General features: G+C 39.5%; 2 protein-coding genes across 5 annotated transcripts in view; both read left to right on the top strand.

The window, feature by feature from the left end:
* The window catches only part of PAXBP1 (PAX3 and PAX7 binding protein 1), a 33,588-nt gene extending 23,348 nt beyond the window's left edge, over positions 1-10,240 (top strand). Inside the window, exons 14-18 of the mRNA XM_045785523.2 lie at positions 629-705; positions 1,084-1,150; positions 5,168-5,314; positions 7,050-7,204; positions 9,067-10,240. Of these exons, the coding sequence (XP_045641479.1) occupies positions 629-705; positions 1,084-1,150; positions 5,168-5,314; positions 7,050-7,204; positions 9,067-9,184 (564 nt within the window). The 3' untranslated portion in view covers positions 9,185-10,240. The remainder of the gene's footprint in view (positions 1-628; positions 706-1,083; positions 1,151-5,167; positions 5,315-7,049; positions 7,205-9,066) is intronic.
* Positions 10,241-16,499: 6,259 nt separating this feature from the next.
* SYNJ1 (synaptojanin 1) overlaps positions 16,500-24,415 on the top strand; it is a 91,737-nt gene continuing 83,821 nt past the window's right edge. For 3 of the 4 annotated variants that reach the window (XM_045785521.2, XM_045785520.2, XM_087861766.1), the window contains exons 1-2: positions 16,585-16,686; positions 17,599-17,744. In XM_045785521.2, the coding sequence (XP_045641477.1) occupies positions 17,621-17,744 (124 nt within the window). In that variant the 5' untranslated portion in view covers positions 16,585-16,686; positions 17,599-17,620. The other variant, XM_045785522.2, reaches the window with a different exon arrangement.

Below are 24,415 nucleotides of genomic sequence, written 5' to 3'. Positions count from 1 at the left end.
CACGGCCTGAGCCGAAGGCAGACGCTTAACCGCTGTGCCACCCAGGCATCCCTCTGGGCATTCTTAAGTAGACAATTTAGACACAGAAAAGGTGCTCTTTTTTTTTTTTTTTTTTTTTTAAGATTTTATTTATATATTTGAGCGAAAGAAACAGAGCATGAGTGGAGGATGTAGAGGGAGGGAGAAGCAGGCTCCGCACAGAGTGAGGAGCCTGATGGGGGACTCAATTCCAGGACTCTGAGATCATGACCTGAACGGAAGGCAGAGGCTTCACTGACTGAGCCACCCAGGCATCCCGGAAAAGGTGCTCTCCATCATCATTTTCACTGACCTCATTTTGAGAAGAACCAGAATATGTATCTGATTTTAAGTCTTAGTACTATGTAGTAGCCTGAAGGGTTTACAGATTTCTAAGTGGCTTCATTGCCTGGTAGTTGAGGGCTGAACTAAGAGTAGTGAGTATTAAAGACCTTAAATGCCTTCAGCAAGGAATGTAAAAAATTGGAGAAGACTGTTGACTTGAAGTTGAATACTCAAGTGATTTAGAATATGGCTTGTTTTTCTTTCTTAAAATTTAACTTTTATCATAACCCTTACTAAAATGTGTGATCTGTTTTTAATTCTTTAGGTATACCTAAAAGCACTCTTATTAAGAATGCGGAGAACTTTAGATGATGATGTTTTCATGCCCTTATATCCCAAAAAGTAAGTAACTCTTCAGAATGTTAAAGATGATAATATTATCCATTATCTTCCAGAGAAGCTTCTTAAGTTCTAGAAAACTAAAGGTAGCTCAAAATACAAACTTTACCTATTTAGTGTAAACCTGTAGCCCGTAGAGACTAGCTCAGTGGGAAAGTGGTTCCCTTAAGCAGAATAAAGCAAATAATGCTTTTTGTACTTCCTTTGTATCTCACAGTACATTTCCATTTTCTTTTAAAACCTGTCTTCTGGAATATAATTATTTGACAATTTGAAAAATTACTTCTTTTGTTCACCTATTTTATTTGTAGAAATCTTTTCCAGGAATCAGATGGCGCTTAACATATAAAATGTTCGCTCATGTTTCTCTTTTTTTCTTAGTGTCTTGGAAAATAAAAATTCTGGGCCTTATTTGTTTTTTCAACGACAGTTTTGGTCTTCAGTTAAGGTATGTGTCTAGGCTTTTTAAAAGACTTCAGATTTTGTTTGGCTCATATATTTTGGAAGGTATTTTACTATTTGATTAAGTAAATCTTTAGGCTTAGATTGATATCTGTATACAAACTCCATCTTACAAACTATTTTTATTCCAAAAGTTATTCAGGTTTGATGTTTCCACACGAGAAAATGTATTCTGAGTTCCAAAGCAAGGTTTAAGCTAGCCAGCAGAATGCCTTGCTTATTCAGCAAGTAGAGTACCAGTTACTTTTCTAAGTTGGGGAATATAGCACTGAATATGATACAAGTGGAGCCTTCATGGAGTTTATAATCCAGCACAGTTGATAGCAAACAAGTATTATTATCTCAGTTGTGATGAATCCTGAAAGGAGAAATTCACGGTAGTATGGGAGCATATGACAAAGGCACCTTGACTGGTGAGTCACAGAAGATCCCCAACTGCCCCGAGGAAGTGATATTTATATCATTAGACCAGAAGAATAAGTAGGAGCTGGCACTGAGGTGAGGAAGAGCAGCATACATTACAAAAACCGAGAAGTCCAGGATGGCTGAAGTTAGGGAAGAGATGAGCTTCCCAGATGATATAGGAGCTGTAATTTACATACAAACATGTGTTCACTACCCAGATCAAGGTGCATAACACTTCTACCATCTCCCCCAATTCCCCATGTCCTTCTGTAGTCAAGCACACTCCTGCACCATGGCCACCCCTTTTTCTTGTCCTGTAGTTTTCTTTGTAAGGATGCCTTATGAATGGAATCATTTACGGTCTGGCTTCATTCACTTAATGTAACGCATTTGAGATTTATCAGTGTTGTCATGTGTTACTGGTAGTTAATTTCTTTTATTGCTAAGTAGTATTCCTTTGTAAGGTGGATGATGCCGCAAGTTGCTGTATTTTTTTTTAATCCATTCCCCAATTGAGGAATATTGGATTGTTTCCAGTTTGGAGTGATTATGAATTAAAGCTGCTTTAAGCATTTGCATACAGGCCTTTTCTGGGTATGTAAGTTTACATTTCACTTGGGTAAATACCTACACAGAACTGGTTTTCAAATCAACAATATATTAATGTTATTCAGTTATCCCTCATTTTCACCACAAATCACGCTTGGCATTGTCAGTTTTGGAGTGCTGTACTAGGTGTGTAATGGTGTCCTGTTACAGTCTTAATTTGTATTTCTCTAATGACTGATGATGTTGAGCATGTTTTCGTGTGTTTGCTAATTGTATATATTATCTCGTGAAGTATCTGTTGAAATCTTTTGCATTTTTTTAAAAAGATTTTATTTATTTGAGAGAGCGCACGAGTCGTTAGGGGCAGAGGGAGAGGGAGAAGCAGGCTCCCCGCTGAGCAGGGAGCCCGACGACACAAGGACTGGGACTGGATGCTAGGACCCTGGGATCATGAGCCGAAGGCAGGTGCTTAACTAACTGAGCCACCTAGGTGCCCAGATCTTCTGCATTTTTAAAAATTGCTTTACTGAGCTTTGAGTTCTGTATTCTGGATACAGATTCTTTATCAGGTGTATGATTTGTAGCGAGTCTTTCTTTCCTACTGTGTGGCTTGTCTTCATTCCTGTAACAGTCTTTCCAAGTACAGAAGTTCTTCATTTTGATCAAGTCCAGTTTATCACTTTTTCCTGTCATGGGTTGTGCTTTGGGTGTCATAGCTAAGAAATCTTTGCCTAACGCAAGACCACAAAGTTTTTCTCCTATCCTTTTGTCTAGATAGTTCATTGTTTCGGGTTTTACGTATAAGTCCATGATCCATTTTGAGTTCATTTTTATATAAGGTGTGGGGCCTGGATTGAACTTTGTTCTAGAACTGTTTATTGAAAAGGCTCTTCTTCTTCTTTAACTTTAAAAATTTTTAATTCCAGTATAGTTAACATACAGTGTTATATTAGTTTCAGGTGTACAGTGTAGTGGTTCACCCATTCCATGCATCACTCAGTGCTCATGATACACGCACTCCTTCATTCCCATCACCTATTGACTCACCACCCCCTCTCCCCAGCCTCCCCTCTGGGGACCATCAGTTTTTCTCTATAGTTGAGTCTGTTTCTTGGTTTGTCTCTCTTTTTTTCTTTGCTTGTTTGTTTCTTGAATTCCACATATGAGTAAAATCATGTGGTATCTGTCTTTGACTTATTTCACTTAGCATTATACTCTCTAGCTCCATCCACATTGCAAATGGCAAGATTTCATTCTTTATGATGGCTGAATACTGTTCCATTGTGTGTGTGTGTGTGTGTGTGTGTGTGTGTGTGTATACACATCACATCTTCTTTACTCATCAATTGATAGACACTTGGGCTGTTTCCGTAATTTGGCTAAATAATGCTAAGGCTGTCTTTATTGAATTGCTTGTGTACCTTTGTTGAAAATTAATATTGGTCATGGAAGGGACATGCACAAATTGCTGTTTTTAAGATTATTCTGGCTGTTGTGTGGATAATGGATCAAAGCAGGTAAGGATAGTAATAATGAAAATTTATTATGGACGTACTATGTGGCAAGCACTGTGCCACACCCTTTATTGCTTATCTTGTTGAGTTGTCACAGTAGCCTATAACTCGACACTGTTATTCTCACTCTACTCCTGGGACAGTCAGGTACAGAATAGCCTGCCCAGAGTCATTCAGTGTAGAAATGGAAGTCTAATTGAGGCCAGTCTGACTGATGAGTAGCTCTTCTTAGCTGGGGTCTGTGAAATAATCAATATCTAATGCCCTAAGCATAATGCATTCCCCTTTCCTTGCGTCTAGATCGGTACTTGCTATGTACCATCTTTGGGAAAATTAAGTAAAGAGTCAGATCATTTTCTGTGGTTTTATTTCTCTCATAGAACCCTGCTTGAAAAAGACTACTCCAGAGCTTTTGCTCATAATCACTTGAGGAGCTGTGAAGTCCAGAAAGAGATGATGGCAGCTTAGATTAGGGGGGTGGCAACAGGAACCAAGAGAAGTGGACACAGTGGATGGCAGGGGGTCAAACAACTGGAGGGAGAGGTGAAGAACGACATCCAAGCTTCTGGCCTAATCAGTTAAATGTTAACATTTACTGAGCTGAGAAATACTGAGAAACTTGGGAATTTTTTGTGATGGGATGGGCTGGGAACTCCCATTTTAAACTAATGCCTTCTATTTTGCATGTATGGAGCTTTAAGTAGGTTGAGCTGTTAAGGTGACGTAGCTCAGTTCAGTTTTGTGAGATCTGGTAAACATGCAGTGTTGTAGTCAAAAAGAGAGTTTATCTTTTTGTGGATGGTTGTAGGACTCACTTAAGCATGATTTTGAACAAAGGACATTTATTGAAGGATGAGCGCTTGCCCGGTAGTACTTTCTGTTATGATGGAAGATGTTCTGTTTTTGCAGTGGCCCATAAAGTAGCCACTAGCCCCATGTGGCTGTTTATGTCTTACTTAGTTAATTTTAATTAATTACACCTTAAAATTCAAATCCTCATTCATTTGAGGCAACATTTGGACCCTTTAAAACTGTTAGTACTTTAGCAAGACATGGTGCACTGTATTTCATGAGGTGTTTTACTCTATTTTCTTTGACTTAATTTAATTGCTTAACAATACCTTGGAATAGTTTTGTTGTTTGTTTGTTTTGTTTTGTAAAAAAGCCAGACTTCTAGAAACAGAGATTTGATGTGTGGTTGCCAGAAATGGGGAGTCCAGGGTGGGGGAGTGGGGATTAGGTGAAAGGGGTCAAAAAGTACAGACTTCCAGTTACAAAATAAAATAATTCTGTGTGTGTAATGTACAGCATGATGACTGTAGGTAATAATACCATGTTGTATATTTAAAGTTGCTTAGAGAGTAGATCTTAAGAATTCTCATCACAAGGGAAAAAATTTAGTTAGGTGAGGGATACTGACTTTGTGGTGATCATTTCACAATATATACTTAGATCAAATCATTATGTTGTACACTTTATACAATGTTATGTGTCAATTATATAATTGGGAAAATAATTTTCTTTTCTCTTTCTAGCTATTAGGGAATTTTCTTCAGTGGTATGGCATTTTCTCGAATAAAACTCTTCAGGAGTTGTCAATAGACGGTTTATTAAATAGATACATTCTCATGGCTTTTCAAAATTCAGAATATGGAGATGACAGCATCAAAAAAGCCCAGAATGTAAGTTAAATGAACCATATTGTAGTTTTTAAAGCTTGTAAATTAGAATGAATTGAGTTTCCTTTGTTTGAAGAGAGATTTTAGAATTTTATGAAAACTCCTTTGATCATTGACTTTGGTGTAATGTTGACAATCAGTTTGCCTCCTAGGTACTTCTGAACCCCCTCAGCATTTTTTATATAAAAATGTATACTGTAACATTTGTATTTATCTTTCTATCCATCTGTTATATCATTATTTTGGCAGGTATTAATAAAAGTTGTAATTTCAGAATTATAAATTTTTAACAGTTGGATGAAAGCTATTTTGAGTGTTATTACAACAATAGTCTCTCATTTAAGTAATTTTATTTTGTTTTCTACTTTATGGGAATTATAATTTCATCTTTTTTATTGTATTTTTTTTAAGATTTTATTCTTAAGTAATCTTATATCCAATGTGGGGCTCAAACCTACCAACCTTAAATCAAGAGTCATATACTCTACCAGCTGAGCCAGCCAGGCACCCCCAGTCTCTCTTTTTTAAAAATATTTTTTGAAACGATTATAAAATTAAAGAAAATTTGCAAGTACAATACAAAAATTTTTCCCTCAACCATATCAGAGTAAGTCTCTAACATGATACTCCCCTGCCCCAAATACTTTGCGTGTTTCCTATAATCATGGATGTTCTTAAACATAAGTATGACATAACCATCAACATCATTTATCTATTATTGTCACCTAAGCTTTGAGACCCTTCAGGTTTTGTTAGTTATGTCAATAATATCACATCCTTGGCAAAAGAAATTCCCAGATCGTTCTTTTAATTGTCATGTCTTACGTCTTTCTTAGTCTCCTTTAATCTGGAAGAGTTCTTGTTTTTCCTTGACCTTTACACAACCTTGACAGTTCTGAAGATGATGAGCTAAATATTTTGCAGAATGTCCCTCAATTTGGGTTTGTTGGATATTTTCATGGTTGGTTTCAGATTCTGCGTCTTTGGCAGGAACTGTCCCAGATTTCACTGGAGTCCCTTCAAGTTGACCTCTGTGACCTTGTAACATGTCATCTCATTTTGGGGGAGCACTTTCTTGCTTTCCGGCACATGATGTTCTGGGCTCATCTACTTGCTTGGCCCCAGACCTAGAATCCGTCATTTTTCCAAGCATCCCTGGGTTCTTTAGTGGGGAGCCTTCTCTGCCCACTTAACTGAATCCTGCTAGTACCCTGCCCTCTCCCATGTGGAATCAGCCTCACCTTGCTTAGGCTCTTGGCCTAAGCTGCCCCCCCCCCCCCAGTACAGTGTTGTCTTGACCTCACCCTGGGCCAGCGCGGATACCTACTCATTGAATTATTCAGCATGGGGAGGGGCTACAATGTGATATTTATGCTGCACATGTTTTTATATCAAAAGCTGCTGATAAAAGGACAATTCAGTTCATTTGGGGCTTCCTGGAAGACAGGAAAATGAAGCATTTGGTTATCAATTTTATGTCCCTAATTTACTTAAATCTTGAAGGTCATTTTTTTTTGTTTTGAGTACCTATCTGTTGAAGTTAAAAATACAGATATATTCAGGTATATTTGTATAGTTAATGTGGAAAGTCAGGTTTAAAAGAATATCCCTTCAAAGCAATTGGCTATATGTAGTTCAATAGCGGGTCTTCTAGTTACATACATTATCCCCATTGTCTAGGCTCAGCTTTTAGATACTTTATTTTAACTATTTTATTTTACATCTTTCTTTTTCATAGGTAATCAGTTGTTTCCCGAAGCAGTGGTTCATGAACCTGAAAGGAGAAAGAACTATTTCTCAGTTAGAAAACTTCTGTCGATACCTTGTACACTTAGCAGATACAATCTACAGAAACAGTATCGGATGTTCCGATGTGGAAAAAAGAAATGCAAGGTAATTTTTTGTAATTGTTCAATGAAATGGTGATCTAGAGTCTTTAGTTTTTGTCACCTTTAGTATTATTAAAGTGTTTTAGAGTCATGTTTATATTTTACTTTAAATTGTGCATTGATTTGGTATTGGTAAACCTACTGAAAAGACACATCGTTTTTTTATTTTTGCAGTTTGACCTTATCTTTTTTCCAGTATGTTATTTATGAAGGTATTAGGAAGGACTTCTGGTAAGCACCAGCTCTAAGGTGAATGAATGAATCATGGTTTTCTCAGTCTCCTCCCTTGAAGAATTGGGGAGATTTCAGGCTCTTAGAATGTCATGGATCTTAATCTCTGGAGGTTCATTATATAGATGTAAACCCTCAAGAAGCTGGTCACTGAAACTTAAGAATATTAAAGGTTGTATGCCAGTTTCGGGACGTTTGTGTGCTCTGGCGTTTTCCTGTATCCATATCATAGACTAAAGATCATCACTCATGATTTTTGGGGAGCAGCCTGTACATGCTTTTTACCAGGCGTTGCAAGGAAGGGATGAATAAATGAACCATTATCCCTTTTTTTAAAAAATATCATTTCATATATTCTTCCTAATGTCAGAGTTTTCATTTTCAGAATATACACCATTAGTCATACTCCTCTAACAAAACGTTTTTCTTTTCCCTCATTTCCCTTTCATGGAAAAAACCTTACTTTCTGGAGAAAATTCTCTGTCTCTTACAATAAAGTTAAAAACCAAGGAGATAGTAGAGATTTTAGTGGTAAAATTCTTTGGCCGGCGTTTTGACTTACATTTTAATTTCGTCTTTAGTGTGGGGCATTTTGTTGTTGGTTGTTATTTCTTGGCACTAATATTTTTTCTTGGTGTTTCTTACTAGATAAGTCCTAATCACTTTTTAAATTTTGATTTGTATATACTTAACTGGTTTTGTTAGGAAGTTAAATATCAACAAATGGTATTTACTTTTCTACAGAAAAGAACTTCAGCACCTATTACAAGTATTTGCTGTGTGCAGAGCCTGTAAAATAGGTTCCATGTGGGTTACAAAGTTTTACAAATATAATCCTTCCCTAAAAGGTGCTTGCTACAATTTTGCAGAGAAGAGACAGCTAATAATGTCACATTGTGTGCTGTTTCTCACACATGGTTCAAACTAGCTATTAAAACAGTCACTCTTGAAGTGGTGCCTGGATCAGCAGCATCAGCATCACCTGGGAGCTTTGTTAGAAATGCAAATTCCCAGGCCCCACCCAGACCCACTGAATTTGAATTCTGGGGATGGGGCCTGGTGATCTGTGTTTCAGCAACCCTCGAGGTAATTTTGGTGTATGCTAAAATTTGAGGACTACCCAGAATGACAGCTAGCAGGGGTGATAGAGGAAGCCAGCTTATGCTTTCTTAGTGAATTCAGGAAGCGTGGAGATTATGGTGGGTTGGTGGATGGATTGGGGATGAATGCACACAAATGCATTTGGGTTCCAGATACGTTCTGAAAGACCCGGGACTCTGATTCAGGAGGGAATGGGAGGCAGGGCTCTGAAGTAGTTTGACAATAGATTGTTTTCTTTCCTTTCTAGATATCAATGAAAATCATTGATCTGAATGAAATGTTGGGGTATTTTTGTTTTTGAAAGTGGATACTTGGTCTCTGGGCTAGTCATTCAAACATACACAAGTTTTGTTTTATATGGAAAAATTTATTTTATTTTTTTACATGCTGTAGCTTGCTTATCTCTGTCTTCTTTAAAAATGTATGCTTGAAAAAAATGATTGCAAACCTCAAAAGTGGCCATAAAGTCAGTAACAAATTTTCCTTTGAAGGCTTTTGTATTAATAAGATGTTGCTACATTTTTTCTTTTTTAGGGAAAACATAAAACAGATAGTAAAACTCCTTGCCAGCGTTCGCGCTCTGGATCATGCTATGTCTGTTGCAAGTGACCACAATGTGAAAGAATTTAAGTCTTTGATCGAAGGAAAATAGACCTGTGAGACTAAAGTCTGTTTGCTTTAATACCATTCCCAGTGTATAAATTTTGTATATATGTAAAGTTTCTTAAACTGTAAAATATTGATTCTTGTTTTAATACAAAGAACATTATTAATATTCAATACTGTGTCCTTAAATGCAATTTCTTTGGAATGAAAGGAATTCACATTATTTCTAGGAAGCCTATTAATGTTTTCCTTACTGCCTGTCATACTTTGTTTACAGAACTATTTTATATGGTCATTCAGATTAACCCTCTCAGTTAATTGTTCTCTGTAAACGATGTGTGCAGTGTAAATTGTGTAATTATGCATATATATATTTATACCACCATGGAGTTACTTTCACACTGGAAATTTGTGGTGTTTTTCTACGGAGCAAGCCTTTTAACAGCAGAAAATTACTCAGTAGCAAATTGTCTTAGGGAAATTACTACACTGTTGCAACAAAAGGGCTGGCAAGTGACTAAGTGTTCATCACCTTTTGGTTAGCAGTTGCTATCACTGTAGCTTTGCTGCCTTAAAATTGAGAGTTGAGTGTGGACTTACTCATTGGGTGAATGGAAACTTTCTTCCTTGAATCAGCATCACAGTCAAATGTGGGTTTAATATGAACTCTAATATATGCAACATAGGTTTTTGAGAAGAACATAGAAGTTTAACTTTTGGAAATAATAGCCCCACAAACCTCACTGCATGGTTTTGGGCTGACTGTCCTCTCTCATTCATGATTTTACCCCCTGACCAGCTTACAAAAATACATGCATTTGAATTTTAGTAGTCTGTCATTTTATTAAAATCCCACATATGTGAGTTATATATGCAATAAAGAATACGCCTTGCTGATTAGCTACACCCAGGCAATTTAATATCCTTGGTCTTCTATAATGTTTATACCATGTTGTAAATATTCAGAGAACTTGTTTTAAAGTTTATGCTTTCTGATTCTGTGATTTTCAAAAGAGGAACTTTTTGGAAATTAAGGACTATTGTTTGATAATTATATATGTAATTAAGCTTTAGCCAAGCATTAAATTAATTTTTAAATAGATCCTTTGTTGTATTTTGCTGGTGACTGATTTTAGAGCATTTCATATGACTCTAACATAGTTAGACTAGGAGCATGCATACCCTTGGTCAGGTCAAATAATATTTATAACAGTGTTATGAGCTCTCGTAAGTGCTCTGTCAGTTTTATCTCTATTGTAGGAACATGCTTATCCCTACATATTCATTCTGTTACACAGGAGAGGCCTACTAAATAGAATTAAAATGAGAACTTCAAGAGAATAAAACATAAACATGTATACATAGGACATGCACATCATGCGTGCCTTAAATTTGTGTTTCCAAACCCATTAGACTGGTGATTTTTCCTATGTCTATTTTTAAGGACTCCTGTAGTAAGCTTGGAAACTTTATCCTGTGCAATCCCTCAGGCGGTTTTGGTTTCAAGAATGGGTTTGAATACCACACAGGGACCTTGATATAAGGTGATTTCAGCATAGATGAACTGGAAAAAGTTTTGTTCCTGAAATAGCTAAAGTACATCCTTTCTTATGAAGGGAATTAGCAAAAGATAAATAGAGGGTGACATTTTAATAAAGCTAAAGGTTTGCTTCTTCAGTTTTTCCTTTTGGATCAGTCTTCTGAATTAACTCCAAAATAGGTGAGAAAGGCTTTTGAAAAGGAAAGCTATTTTATTGAGGCAATATAAAGCACAGTCATAAAGACTGATGGCTCCGTCATAGCACATGCTGGTGGTGCCTCACCCCTATCCCTTTGGATGCGTTGGTGTCTTGCAGGCACCCGCAGCTCTGCCTGAGGGCTTTCTCTTGGCCTGTGCAACAGGCTGGAGCGTCCACCAGATAATGTCCCAGAGAACAGCCCTCAGCCAAAGAAGGGAGCAGGAAGAGAAATACCCAGTAGTTCCAGTCCTCTGGGGAGCAGTCGCTGAGATAGCATTAGGTAGTACAGCAGATTATTGATGGAAAAAGGAGAAGGAACTGGAGGAGGCCAGGAGAGCCTGAGAACTGCAGGATCATGAGGCGGGCATGACCTCTGAAGCAGAGGTGGGAGGAATTAAAGTCTCAGATGTAAGACTAAGAAGGTCTCAGCAAGGCTGACAGGGACTCCTCAAGCCAGAGTTGCAGTTCTGAGTTTAGTTCTCCAGGAGCTGACCTTTGTCTTCCCACCGCACTCAGTCATTGGTGGCCAGGGGCTCCTTGTGGGAGATGGGGAGGCACGATCTACCATACCAATGAATAATCTCTCCAGTATGTTCCTTGTCATCTCCCAGAGGGCTTCAGTTGACTTGAGCCATGGTTGCCTGTGGTGATGATAACCTCATCACCCAGAATTGGCCCCAGATTGCACAACCTTACAGTGAGCACCTTCCTCATGAGAGTATTCCTAAAATGGAAAGTTCCCTAGTTTCTTTAAAGCAAGGTTTATTGATGTATAATTTTTTTTTAAAGATTTTATTTATTTTATTCGACAGAGATAGAGACAGCCAGTGAGAGAGGGAACACAAGCAGGGGGAGCAGGAGAGGAAGAAGCAGGCTCATAGCGGAGGAGCCTGATGTGGGGCTCGATCCCATAACGCCGAGATCACGCCCTGAGCCGAAGGCAGATGCTTAACCACTGTGCCACCCAGGCACCCCTATTGATGTATAATTTATAAACAGTAAAGTTTACTCTCATAAATTTAAGTACATACAGTTCCGTGATTTTTGACAAGTGCCTCATTTTGTTTTAAATGCTAATTTCTGGGTGGGGGATGGGGTAACAGGGTGACGGGCATTACGAAGGGCACGTGATGTAATGAGCACTGGGTGTTATATACAACTGATGAATAACTGAACTCCACCCCTGAAACTAATAATATACTATATGCTAATTAATTGAATTTAAGTTTTAAAAAAATGCTAATTTCTCTTGAAACCATGAAATCCTTCTAAAAATGGTCAGATGTTGTAGAGCTGCAAAATGCAATGTGTAAGTAGTGGTTCTGTATGGTTAAAGAACTCATCTCTAGCAGGGTAATGTCCATATAGTAAAGGGACTCACCATTCACCAATTATAATGACATTTTGGTCGGTCGTTTCAAGTAAATGAAAATAAGAACAATTAAAACACCAGAACTTCTGCATGTAGCGAGAACGATGTAATATGTCTGCATGTTTGTGGGCTTGCTTTGATAAGGCTGTTTATTGTCCAAAATGCTTTGGAGACTGTCCTCCAAAATGGAAAGTGTATGGATACTGGGTTCACAGTTGCTGAGAGTGGCTTCAGACTACGGGCAAAGGCAGACTGGCTAAAAATTGTTCAGTGGAATTGGTTTTGATGTGCAACGTTGACTGGCCCCTGGCCTGCTTCTGGACCTCCAGGCCCCAGTAATTTATACTGGCTTTCCTCTAGCCCTGGCAGCCCTAACCGCAGCAGGGACTTGGATGTTAAAATCATCCAGCTCAATGAGAAAGCCTAGCACAGCATTTCTTGGAAAATATACTTGGAAAAAAAACTAATAGTCCTTAGTTTTGTGGCTTTACTTAAAAAGATCTTCAGAAACATATACTCTGTATCCTGTGCTTGATGATTCAAAACACATGGTGAAAGGTGAAAGGTTTGACAAATCCTGTAGAAGCCATTTTAAGCTACTTTACAAAAACACTTTGCCCATGAAAGCTTACCTTTTTCACATGTAGCCTTAGGTGTTGAAATTCCAGAGACACCTGCTGCTTAGGGACGAAGAGCTAGGTTGGCCGGTGAACACCCTCCAGCTCTCATCTCAATGAGGCTGAGCCCTGCTATTGCTCAGGTCCTTTGGTTTCCATGAGGATCCTGTGTGTCATTAAAACAAACCCCTTCACTCGAGCTCCCTTGGGTTGGTCTATTATTCCAAATGAAAACTTTTTGGCATGCAAAATTTCCCTGTTCATCACAGGGGTAATGCCCTTACCTGTGGTATGTGTGAGCGGTTTTTTAGTCTTTGAAGTTTTTTATTTTATTTTCACAATGATTCTGCTCTCAAGCTAACTATAGTTTCTACTCACAAGGTTTCCATTTTTCCAATTTAAAATCTTACTCTTCACTGATTACCACAGACTTATTCAAAGCACATAGCTAATGCTATTTGGAACCTACTGTTGTGTTGATTCTCAGGAGCCATCCCTCTCTATATACTAATAGCTCTCTGCAGAGCCTGATACAGCTCAGTCTATGTAACCTGAACAAGAGCCTGTTAAAGATAGCTGGAACGGGCTGTTAATATTCCCCAAGTTTGCCAAACATTTTCTAGTATTTTTGATAAAATTCAGGCTATAAGGAAAAGTAGACCCTACTACTAATTCATATTTTAGACATCTGTCAAAATTCATAGTTGTGTAACATGGTATAGTTTTAAAAAATATTCTTGGGCCAATCAGTCATTTCTAAATTAATAAACCCTAGCTATAGTGTACTGGGGACGTACTATTAGATTGAGCCATTTATAGTCCCTATATGAGTATTTTTGACTTCTAGAAATAGTGCATATTTTAACCTGATACAGGGAATTGCCCATAGGAGAAATAATTTAGTCAAAAATCAACATTTAAAACTCTGGGTGTTTGCCTTCAATTTCTTGAAGCTATTAAAGCTCATATCTGAATCATCTGTCTGGGACTGTTTTTGCCGATCTCGGTTTCTCTCCTGATGGGAAGACACAGAAGATTTGTATTGATTGTGGCTGTTGTAACAAATTATCACAAACTGGGTAATTTCAAACAATAGACATTCTCTCACAGTTCTGGAATCCAGAAGTTCGAAATCAAGGTGGTAGCAAGGCCATGTTCCTCCAAAAGCTCTAGGGAAAACTCCTTCCTGCTCTCTGGTGGCTTATAGAGGTGACTGCTGACATTCCTTGGCTGGTGGCCACATTGCTTCAGTCTCTACTTCTGTCTTCACATTCTCTCTCTCTCTCTCTAATTTCTCTCTACTACCCTATAAGGAGAGTTGTGATTGCATTTAGGCCCTACCCAGATAATGCAAAATAATCTCAAAACCCTTAACTGAATTTCATCAGCAAAGACTGGTTTTTCCCATAAATTAACATTCCCATGTTCTAGGGATTAGGATGTGCTATTTTTTCAGCCAACCACAGGCCTCATTCTTCATCTTCAAGGGTCAAGAAGATGTCAGCACATCTCTCTGGGCCCTTAAGACCTCAGTAAGAAGTTTGGGTGTGCCACTTAACACGTATTTTAAGTCAGCCACCACCCCTCCCCACACTTTTCAAATCTGATGAAAATTTGTCCAGATGTTTCTATGTGCTGTAACAAGTATAAGTAGTAAAGAGGGACAAGAAAAAGAAGGAATAACATTTTATAAAAGTCACTAGTAAAATGGCCCTTGTGTTTTAAACCCTGGGCATGTGCTTATTTCATGAATAAAATGATCTATTTTGAAAGGATTTGGAAAAGTCCTGGCCTTCAGGCAGCTCTAGGAATGAGTCCTGCTTCCCGCCCCTCTCCCCCCAGTTCATTCTGAAGAAACAGCAATTCAAACACAGAACCAAGAAACTTTGACCTTAATCTCCTCAGTCCAAAATCAAAGGAAATCAGAAATAGGCAGAACACCTGCTTCTAGAAGAGCCCAGCACCCATAACTGACACCCTGAGAAGGAGGGGTTCCCTGTGTGGCCTCACGCAGGCATGGTGGAAGTGATCTTAGGTTAGGAGTGGGCAAGTTTGGTTTCAGGTTCCAATTCCACTTGAAACGGAGTAATTGTTAACAACTTATCTTTTCTGGGTCTCAGCTCACATAAAAAGCAACTCACAAGCAAAGCATTCAATAACATCAACATCTCTCACAGAGCAATATCCTTCCATATGTTTTTCTGGTGCATACATCTGGCATTCCTTCAGGGCTAGAGAGGCATTATAACTGAATAGGCAAATAAGAAAATTTCCATTCCCACCCACTCCCATTTACTTCCTCTGTCAAATGCAATCTCTAATCGAAATGGATTCTTGTGGGGGGTGGGGGTGGGAAGCAACCACAGTCCAGAGAATCTTAATATAAATTTAATTCTGAGGCTGCTGTCAGTAACCACTAAGAACAAAACACCTTTTTCTAAGTAAACAGTGCTAAATGAGAAATCCTCTCCACTTCTCAGAACTGTGTCTTTGCATATCTCCTTCTAGAAAAGAAAAGGCTTCTCTTCTACTAATGAATGATAGCTACTTTGGTATCCGGAAACCAGGGTGGGTCCAGCTTCTCTAAAATGGATGAAGAAGCCACATGACAGGGCCCAGAGGGGGAAATGATTTTGTGCAATATAACAAATTTAAATTCTGCTTTCGCTGCTAAAATAAAAGCAAGAAGAGGAAGAGGTAAAGAAAAAACGAAGGCAAGCAGAAACGGTTTCTTCAGGATTTCAATTCCTTTTGGCCCTCTTGGCTTTGACTTCATTCCCATATTTAGGTCCCTTAAGTGGAAAGAGAATGAAAAGTCCGTGGGACACACTAATATTAGCCACGTAGCATGATTTGTTGAAAAATGAGGAAATGAGAGGGTTAGACGCCATTAGTTATTAAATTCCACTGTTGACAAAAGCTATTCGCCATTCAGTGCCAACCACAGCTGCCTCAAAACAGCTATGTTTCAGCTCAGTCTTGAGGCCCCGGTTCGCGACTTCCGATTGTCCACCGTGTGTAAAGTGGAGCACTCTTTCCTGTAGTGTTCCTGAGAGCTCTGGAACACTCCAGAAGAAAAGGCAGCCAAAAGAGTTGCTCCAAAGCGGGCATTAGTTTTTCTTCCGCTACCTACCCAGATGCTCAGAACAGGAACTGGGCGCAGTTCGCGGGGAGACACCATGGACAGCTCTTCGGGCGCCGCCCGTTTGGTGGGGAGTGCGGGCTGTCCCGAGCCCTCCCCGCGCTCGTCAGGCCGCTGGGGGCGGCAGGGGGTGGTCCTGACACCCATCTTGGGCACGTACGGTCCCCGGTCCCCAACGCTTTTCCCCAGAGCCCCTCCCTGGCGCCCTCGGGGAGGGTTGGTAAGCTCTGAAAAGCCCACGCTAGGGGGCCCGGGAGGCCGATCCTCCTCGTCCCCGCCTCCCCAGCGGTCGGACCTGTAGCTGCGGCCTTGCCGACAGGCCCTCTGAGGCGAAGGTCGCTGCCCTGGGAGGCAGCAGGCAGCCTACCATTTCGGACCCGCAGGCGGGCTCGGGGTGGGCGGGGCCTGCCTCCTGACGCCCCGCCTTTTCCCCCGGGGGGCGGGCCTTCCGCCCCCGGCCGCGGCGCAGTGCGGAAGAGATGGGCCTGCTGGATCGGAAGTGACGCTGCCGGCGGCTGTGGCGGCGGCGGCTGCGGGAGAAGGAGGAGGAGGAGCCGGAGGAAGAGGTGAGCAAGCCGGCGGGGGGCGGGGAACGGCCGCGGCCAGACCCACCGGCAGCCGGGCGCGCGGGCGGACGCTTCCTGGGCAGCCTTCCCCGCCGCAGCCTGGGCGGGAACGGTGAGGGGCAACCGCGGGCAGCCCTGGCTCTGGAGGGCGGGCGGGATTGTGAGGAGACTATGGGTCGTGCGGGGCGCTGCGTGGGGCCGGGGGCTGTGGTGACAGCGGCTGTCAGCTTGTCCGCGGGAGAGGAACCTAGTCGGTCTGGGCGCCGGGTCATCGCCTCTGGCGCATAATGGAGGGATTGGGTGGCTGGGCGGCTTCGTCTCCCTGGAAAGGAGTCGCTTTCTCGGGCGGTCGGCCGTCCGGGACCCCCGAGGAGCCCCGGTCGGGTGTGTGTCGTGAGTCTTCCCGGGTGGCCATTCATATTTACGGGCTCCCGCCTGCCGTCCCCCCAGCCGGCGGTGGCCTGCGGCTGGGCGGGAGGCGGCGGTAACCTGTGCCGCTTCCCTTGCCCTTCGCTGCCGCCCCCGGGAGAGCCATTCGTGTCGGATAATCCTTTCCCTCCTCCTGCCCCCTAAGGAGCTTTGAAGCAGCCTCGTTAACCTTCCCTCCCACCTCCTCTCCGTCCCCGGCCAAGGAACGGCTTGAAGTTTCCGAATCTGTTCCCTTTCATCGTAGTGACAAATCCTGAAGCAGGAAGCTGATAAACAACTCCGAACGAAATACGCTCAAAATCTTTCCTTTTTGGTACACATAAAGTAAACGGGAAACTCATCTTAACCAAACCGTTCGTGGACTTAGAGTAATTAAACCTGATGTTGCCTTGCGGTGAGAACTGGTAGCTCTTCCTCTGGCTTTTTGGTAAAATTAAGTGACGGCTTATCTTTTGGAATAAACCATTCTCTCCCTGAGCTCCCTTTTTTCCACCCCACCCCCATCAAAACCTGGCAGGGAGGGACTTCTGGATGCCTTGCAGTCCTTACTGCAGAAGGAAACGTTAGCTTCATTTGCTTTGCTTGGTTTTCACAGGGCTGCCTCTGAAGAAAGGAGAATGGCGTTCAGCAAAGGATTTCGGATCTATCACAAATTGGATCCCCCACCTTTCAGTCTCATAGTGGAAACTAGGCATAAGGAGGAATGTCTCATGTTCGAGTCTGGGGCTGTAGCTGTGCTTTGTAAGTCATCTGTCATAGCCCAAGTGATCGCGTCTCTGTTTTGCTTTGAAACAGTTCCGATTCAAGCATTCTTTAGAGAAGACCCCGACAACCCCTTCACTGTATTTCCTGAAGCAAATTATGTTTTTATTTTCTTTTCATCAAACCTTATTTTAAACTTTCATTTTCTTTTCTGCCCCCTGCTGCAGGTTTCTTCTGGGGGTCTGGGGGAAATTCCAGTTTGGTTACAGATTTTTGCTTTCTTAGGTTCTTTGGCTGTTCCTAAAAGAAAATCTTTCTTTCCAAAGAATTATTGTTACAGTTTATATCACGTCACATAAACCCATAAAGTCTTGCTTGACGTTTTTCTATAATGAACAGGATTTCTTATATCTCAGTTATAGTAATGAACTACAAGAGTACTTATTTATCTGATATTTTTGGAGTATCTTATGGTGAGGCCCTTACAGTTTTAATTAAGAGAATTGTAAACATCTAAAATTTCATGTGACATATATGATTGATTTCATATTATTTAAAAAATTATCTTGGTAATCTAAAGAAAAGGACTGCACCACAAGCAAAATAGTAGATTTAGAATGGTTTAGGTTATTTTCTGGGCAGATGGATGAAGTTAAAAATAAAAATATTAATTTGAATATTAATTTTCTTAATCTAAGATTTTGGCAGGTAACTCCAGCTTGGAGTTATTTGAAATGTGATTGTGTTTTTAAGGGCTTTTTAGTGACAAGTACTTGTTTTTTTGTCATGTTTTTGCTTTGCTAGCGTCAGTTTGGCTACTGGTCATATTTTATAAATTAAAAATAGTGTTTGAAAGACATACTTATAGGGGTGCCTGGGTGGCGCAGTTGGTTAAGCATTCATCTCTTGATTTTGGCTCAGGTTATGGTCTTTGGGTTGTGAGATCAAGCCATGTGTTGGACTCAGCGGTCATTGGGGAGTCGGCTTGAGATTCTCTCTCCCTCTCCCTCTGCCCCTCCCGTTTGTGTGCGGGCTCGTTTTCTCTCTCTCTCTCTCAAATGAATAAACCTTTTTTAAAAAGTCATACTTACAAATATAAGCCCCTAGATATTTTAAACTGTTAATCTTTCTTCAGATTCAGTAAGTGAAGAGCATACGTAAGACCCTAACTTTTGCATACAGAATAGTAACCTGTTAAAATGTTAACCTGATCTTAATATTTTAAAATAGTAAAATTTTATCCTGATTGGGAAAAAGGGTAATGACATAATGAAAAGGCTTGAGCAAAGTGTAATGTATAAGAAATGTATATATGTTTGGTACATATAGTAACATGGTTTGAGCAGAAGAGCTATTTGTGTTCTAAGAAACAAGTATTAATAAGGTGGGTTATACTTAGTCAGTATGGACTTAATGCAAACTGTTTTTTATATTTAAATAAACTGAAATATATCTTGCTATAATATTAATTTGCATAGTCTGTTTTTTCATACTATAAATATAGTTCTTATACTGATGAATTCTCAATTAAAAATATCTGGGGGGAAATGGTTTGGTTTAGTTGTGAAATAGTTTTTAGCTGCTTGCGTTTTTTTTCGTGATATTACCCGATTTTCTAATTTGTCTAAATTTTAAATGTTTCTTCAGTTGTGGTTACTGGTAATAATAGGGGATCACATGCATACATAGTATGCATTACCCATAGTTATTAGAATCATTGCCGTATTTTACTCTCAGTTAGGAAATCTAAGGATAAGCATACTTCCAAACCTCCAACAGCTCTCTTTTATGCCAAATAATGGTTAAAAAAGCAAACTCCCTAAACCATCCATTTTGGCATTAACATTTACTTTAAAGAAAAAATATGAAAAATACTGTCTTAACATTTATTGATTGTATTTATTTTCATTAGATTTAGACACATAAGCAATTCTTTCAGGAAAAAAAAGTTGAATATCTAAAAGCACAAATGGATATATATAATTTTTTGGATATGTTGTTAGCTTTCCTAAACCTTTACAGTAATAACTTAAAATATTAATACTAAGAGCTAACAGACTTTTTATAAATCCTTGACTTATAAAATTAATTTGACATTTATTTGGGAGCAATACCAACGTGCATATTGTGCTATAGAGTGTTCATTTTTAAAATCTCACATTTCTTAAATGCCTGTTGTATTCAGGGAGCTGTGTTTGGAAGATACTGAGGTATTCTTTTTTTCTTCAACAATCCCAGCTCCTTGAATCTTAAGACATTCTGCTTATTAATCTGCAAGAAGAATCTTCTCAAATCATGTTTGATATTAAACCAAAGTGTGACCCCATTTTTCAGTCAGATTAAATTTTTAAGTCCTCAACCTGTCCATCAAGGTCTTCCCTAACTTGGCCCCACCCTGTTTGTCCAGTGTGGATATTGGTCTCCTTTAAGGAGACTCTTGTGTTTCCTCAGTCCTTTCCCAAAGTACCATGCTTTTTCTCTCCTTCATCATAAGATGTTATACCCTCTTCTTTCATGACTACTAGAATGCTTTTCTCTCTCCAATCCAGGCCTGTCATTCTCGCTCGAGTCTTCTTCCTTTCTGAGAATCTGCCCCACCCACCAACTCCATCTCACTCTTGTCTCTTCTTTTTCTTCATTTGTCTGGAATGCAGTCTGTATCACAGGATAAACCCATTTTATTTGCTGGTTTTTGGTTCTCTACATGGTTATGTGCATATGTTCTTTTTGACAGTAGATGGTAAAAATGACCCTTGCAGGACTCAGTCATGCACTGAAAGTTTATGATTTCTTTATTTTTTAATGTTTTTTTATTACATTATGTTCGTCACCATACAGTACATCCCTGGTTTCTGATGTAAAGTTCGATGATTCATTAGTTGCGTGTAACACCCAGTGCACCATGCAATACGTGCCCTCCTTACTACCCATCGCCAGCCTATCCCATTCCCCCACCCCCCTCCCCTCTGAAGCCCTCAGTTTGTTTCTCAGAGTCCATAGTCTCTCATGCTTCATTCCCCCTTCTGATTACGCCCCCCCCTTTCTTTATCCCTTTCTTCCCCTACCGATCTTCCTAGTTCTTATGTTCCATAGATGAGGGAAATCTCTACAGGCCCCAGTTGTCCCGGCTTTAAGGTTTAAAAAATCAGACGTCTTAGGCAGTACGTATTATTAAGGATTGATAATCACTTAATTTTCTTGGCTTATGCTGAAAGTGCCATGAGATACCAACATGAAACCTTATATTTTGTGTTATTAGCACATATCAAAAAATAAGGTACAAGTGAAAACACAGTAAAAACAATTTCAGATCATGGATCTTTGTAGAGCCTGAGTGTCTACTAATCTAGCCTCAGAAATCTGTGTATGTTGCTAGGCTTCTAAACTTAAATCAGTCATGATACAATGACTTAATCAATTAGTGAACCAGTGGTTTTCAGTGTTGGATGCACATCGTAATCACTGGGTGGGGGTTTATAAATATTGCTGCCTGGGCTCCGGCTCCCTAGAGATTCTGATGTAAGCAGGTTGGGATGATCATTCTGTGCATAATTTATATCAGCCTTTCTAGGATAGGTTATGGGATAACTTTCTTAGCTTGCAAATTTTATCCAAAGTAACCATGTTTCCAGAATTTTAATGCTATTATTGACTATTATTGGGCTAATAACTAGTTTCTTGAAACCTTCAGCCTGAACCAAATGCTAATGATCCCGTAGCACTTTTGATATAGTGCTTTCGGGTAATGTGGAACTTCTGTGTCTGGGCGCTGTACTCTTTGAGGAAAAGACCCATATCTTAGTAATCTTTGTATTTCTAGTGCTTAGTACAGTGTTTTACTCACATTTAGGGAATAAATGGCTAAATTAGTGCCATGGGTGGGGATTAACCTAAACTAGCTTACAAAGTAGACAAAATATAGTATTCCGTGTTTCAAAGTACAGTACCTTTTTCTATAAAATTTATTTTTTTATCTTTTAAAGAATTGCTATTTGACTGAATTGCCGATATAAAAGGGATAAAAATGATCAGTCCAGAAAACTGTTTAATTAAACTGAACTTTGATGTCTGTGGAGCAGTGGTTCGGTGTAGCAAGTGGATTCTCTGTAACTAGTATACTGTGTCTGCAGTGTAAGGAGCAAGTGTGCTGGTCAGCAAGTTACAACACCACAGGTTTTTTCTTGGAAACTAATAGGAAATTAAAAAAGATGTCTACCCGTTTTGTGTCAGGTTCGGTTTTCGTTGTCTTTCTGTAGTTACACACAAAGACGACGACAAGGAAAGGACCAGTAGCCAGTCTGACCGATACATGCATTAAACTCACAAGCTGTCCCATTATTTTTCAACCCATCTCATGCTTCAGCAGAGGTAAATGATTTACTTCATAATTGTATCCTAAGTAGAAAGTGAAGGGAAGAGAAGGTCAACACATGGGAAATGAAGGATGATTCTAAAAACAGAAGTTACGGATCACCTGTTTAAAAGATAGGTTGGAAGGTGCTGATACAAATTCCTAACTCTTAAGAGCTTTTGCTCTTTTCAGTATATGCTAGTATGGAAGTAAGGAATTAATTGTAATTGCTAGTATGGAATTAATTGTTTCCATCTGTCTAGTGGTAAGATTATTTTCAGGGTTTCCAACTCAGTCAGGACTCAAATCATCTACTTACTAGACAGCAAGGCCATATCACTATACTCTGGACCTGGTTTTACCCCAGGTTGTCCCTCTGAGTGTCTTCATTTACCCGATTTTTTCTTTAGGGAAATATGAGCCATAAAACTATAGGACGACATTCTGGAGATCTTTGTCATAGAATGTGGATTACACTGACTTTCTATGAAACTTCATACTGTAAAGGAGTAATAAAAATGAAATAATAGCTGCCATTTCCTGGAAGCTTCCTCTACTAGTCACAACATTAAGCCAGAAGTTCCTAAACTTTATTGTTTCATGGCGTCTCATTAAGTTTTTCATAGCACCCCTAGGCCATGGTTCCATTTATTAAATAATTAGGTGTAAACGTTAAATATGTCCGTCTTAAAACTCTAGCAGCTATTTGAAAAAATAAGGAAGTAAATGGGAAATAATTTATTTCCTTCATAAGTTATTTACTAATGGGATATGTATGAACCTGTTGAGCATTGAATAGCTTTTCACACCTTAGAATCAGACTGGACAGCTCCACCCTCATTTCCTGTTCCACATTAATTTTGGAGTGGTACTTGCTTTTTATCACAGCAAGTACCAAAAACCCAGCTTTACAAAGATGATATCATCAAAGGAATGTACTGCAGTCTGATGTGAAAACTCTGAACTACCTGAAGCTAATAGTTTGGGCATTGCAACATCTGTTGAGTATCTCTGTGTTTCTTGAAATAATAATCTCCTGCAGCTCTTTGGGAGTTTGTTGAAGTGTCCTGGACACTTCATCCACATAGACTTCCTTTATTTCATTTAATTCTGTGGGTTGTGCTTTCATCTCATTTCTCAGATGTGCAAACTGAGGCTGGGAGAGATAAAGTAATTGCTCTAATGACTTAATCTTACCATTTTATTTTTTACTTTAATGATTATTTGTGTTGCTGTGAGGGTGGTGGTTATTACTTTGGGGGTCAGGGAATGAAGAGCAAAAACAAGGGAATGCCAGTAGAAGACTTTAAAGTTAAGAGTGAAACTGGTAACATTTTCTAATGAGGGACGTATTAAACTTTATTGTTTTTGGCTACAAACTATTAATATATTAGAGAGGGAACATGATTTGATTAAGAGTTAGGTCATTAAAAACATAAAGTTGCTTTGCTGAGCCAAGTTAAATGTCAGGTTCTAAAATTTTGGATAACAAGTGTAGTAGGTGGTGATGACAAGCAGTGTGTATAGTTTTTTTGTTTTTTGTTTTTTAATTGCCAAATGGTGGCAGTCAGCATGATTGCCCTTTAGATAAGTTGCAGTATCCTGTCTCTTTTTAAGAAAAAAATTCAAGTTGAGGGAAGAAGTGACTTTTTATAGTTGACTTTTTCTGCACAGAATGATGAAATTTAAACTTGTTACATATTACTTTGTGTTAGGGTTGCAAAAATTCATTTTCTTTTTGTAAGTAATTTTTGGAATGTTCTGTCTGATAGAAGAGAAAGTAAACAGCAACTTAAATATCTATGCTTAAAAAAAAAATAATTAACCTAACTTTTCACTCCTGGGCCAGGTAGCAGGATTAGCTTGTTAATGTAGGGCCAAACTAGTAGTTCCTAAGTGCTTTCCTTTCTCTACCACTTAACTTTGCTATGAGAAAATAAAAGGTGAAGCACAGTGTATCTCTTATTGAACAATAAAACCCCATTATGTGACTTTATTATATAATTTCAGGTCTACCAGATGTTGTAACTTGTGTTATAAAATATAACTAGTACAAGGCTATAACAGGATTTTTTGCTTCCGACCATGATGGTATATTAGGAACCCTCTCACTGCACGTAACAACAAGGAAACAAGTCAAATAAAGAAACAATTTTCAGACATTGAACAATAGGTGGCATGAGACACTGATCCTTGAGGGAAGGGAAACAAAGGAGTGAGCCTTAGGGTTGCCCTAGCTGATCACTCTGCTGATTACCTCGAGTGCTTCTGGGCTGCAGGGAGATGCCCCCAAAGAAAGCCTGGCAATCTCCCTGAGTTGAGGAGACAGAGTAGGGAATCTGTGGAAGCCAATGCAATG

Source organism: Ursus americanus, chromosome 4, assembly GCF_024610735.1.
Source record: "Ursus americanus isolate L20-20 chromosome 4, mUrsAme1.1.p, whole genome shotgun sequence".
In the NCBI taxonomy this organism is placed as follows: domain Eukaryota; kingdom Metazoa; phylum Chordata; class Mammalia; order Carnivora; family Ursidae; genus Ursus; species Ursus americanus.
Note: the sequence above shows the minus strand (reverse complement) of the source record. Positions and strands in the feature narration are given on the sequence as shown.